The sequence below is a fragment of the Capricornis sumatraensis genome, chromosome 4 (assembly GCF_032405125.1).
Source record: "Capricornis sumatraensis isolate serow.1 chromosome 4, serow.2, whole genome shotgun sequence".
Taxonomy (NCBI): Eukaryota; Metazoa; Chordata; class Mammalia; order Artiodactyla; family Bovidae; genus Capricornis; species Capricornis sumatraensis.
The window spans coordinates 103609614-103611847 of NC_091072.1; the positions used below are offsets into that span (position 1 = coordinate 103609614).

The window sequence follows — 2234 nt, forward strand, 5'->3', positions numbered from 1 at the left end:
ACTCTCCAGGCAAAAATACTACAGTGGGTAGCCACTCATTCTCTTGAGATCTTCACGACCCAGAGATCAAACCTGGATCTCTTGCATTGCAGGCAGATTCTTTATGGTCTGAGTCACCAGGGGCTGTGTGTAAGGGAAGGACCAATTCTAAAGACTAACACCATACAAAATAATTGCTTAATCACTGTAATAATATCTTAAAATAGTGTTTGCCATAAAAATAGAAATAAATTTTGCCATAAAAATAGAAATAAATTTTGTGAAATAAAATTTTATTTGAGATTAGTCTGAAGATTCACCATGAAAAATGCTTCTACAGTATCCAGATAATCTCCAATATCTAGGACATTTAGGTTTGACAATGCTCACATTAAAAAAAATTAATATATGGAAACCATATATTATCTTTAAAAAGCTTTTGATATTTTTATGATACTCAAGAGAATAATCTCTTTGATGAGCAGAAGAGTACAAAATAAACAGACACCACTCATTAGTGGAAGAGAAATAATAATCACAGAATAGTAATTTTCTTCTCCAAAAGTTTGTATAGTGCTTGTTTGACATCTTTGTTTCTCAGAGAATAAATCAGAGGATTCAACATGGGAGTGAGTAGGGTGTAACACAAGGAGGCCACTTTACTGAGCTCAGGATATGTGTCAGGAGTGAGATACATAAAAAAGACAGCACCATACAGTACACTCACAACTCCCAAGTGGGAGCTGCAAGTGGAGAAGGCTTTCTGACGTCCCTCATTGGAGGGTATCTTTAGAACTGTGGACACAATATACAAATAAGAAACAATAATAACTATGATGGTAGGGAAGACAATGAGGCCAGAGAAGGTGAAAGAAACCATTTTAAGGGTGAAGAGATCAGAACAAGATAGTCTCTGAAGGGGGCGAATATCACAGTAAAAATGGTCAATGGTCCGAGAAGCACAAAAGGATAAAGTAAATGTCATGATGGTCTCAGGAACTGAGGTGACGCAGCCACAAAAATAGGAACCAGCCACCATCTGAACACAGAGACGTGTTGACATCTGGACAGTGTAGAGGAGAGGATTGCAGATGGCAATGAAGCGGTCATAAGCCATAGCTGCCAGGAGAAATCCCTCAGTCACAATGAAGAGGGCAAAGAGAAAGAACTGAGTCACACAGCCTGCATAGGAGATGGACTTGCTCTCAGACCAGAAATTGATCATAGCCTTGGGTGCAATAACAGAAGAATAAAAGAGATCAACGAAGGAGAGGTTGCCTAAGAAGAAATACATTGGTGTGTTCAGCCGGGAATCAAACATAATAATGACCATCATGCCTATGTTCCCGAGAAGGATCATGGCATAGACAAGCAGAAATAGGAGAAAAATGAGAATGTGGAGCTCTGGGCGGACCCTGAAGCCTACAAGAATGAAGTCAGTCACTTCTGAGTCGTTGCATGTTTCCCTGTCACCCATGGCAGAAACCTGCTGAGAGGTACAAGGCAAAATAAACAAATGAACTCTTGGCTGTCATCCTAGCTACAAATAATCTCTTTTAGTATAGGAGTCATAAAGCTATTCTACAATCATTATTTATTTTAACCTTAAAAATTACTAATTCATACAAGTGCTGGAATTAGATCTTTTCCTTATGAAACTTATACAGTGCCTTCAAACACAAATGCCTTTCATGTTTGCAAGTATCACTTCTGTATATATTTCCTACTCATGGTTTATGCAATAAATGCAATGTCATGAGACTGATTGTGAAAGCACAAATATTTCAATAAATGACATTTTGGAAGCAATTTGGGTATCTTAGTTTGGTGATATTAAGGGCTTCAGTAGTCTCATTTAGTAAAACTTAGCTTGGCAAACTTAGATTACCAGCAGATACAAAGAAAATGACTGAATTAAGACTACTTAAAGGTTGCGATTACTTTTTGTGGGTAATGGAAACTTTGGATTCTGATGTAAGTTATACACTCACAAAGAATAAGTTGTGAACAACCAAACACAAAAATTATTATCACTTGCATGCTAGAATTTCATGCATGAGTCTCAAATTCTTCAAATTTCAGATAAGCCTCAAATTCTCTTTCATAAATGCAATTTTCTCACATTTCCTCAGCTAACAGCTCATAGTATTTAAGAAAGAGATTTATACTATCTATATAGAATTACTTTAGAAATGGATACTGAGCAAAAGATACATATGAAGGAACTGTTGATTGCATTCTTATTTATCCTGAAT

General features: G+C 36.6%; 1 protein-coding gene across 1 annotated transcript; it reads right to left on the bottom strand.

Moving 5' to 3' along the window:
- Positions 1 to 514: 514 nt before the first annotated feature.
- Positions 515 to 1513, bottom strand: LOC138079002 (olfactory receptor 9K2-like). Its single transcript, XM_068971803.1, has one exon. It carries the CDS (start codon positions 1454 to 1456, stop codon positions 515 to 517), a length of 942 nt encoding a protein of 313 aa, XP_068827904.1. The 5' UTR covers positions 1457 to 1513.
- Positions 1514 to 2234: the final 721 nt, after the last annotated feature.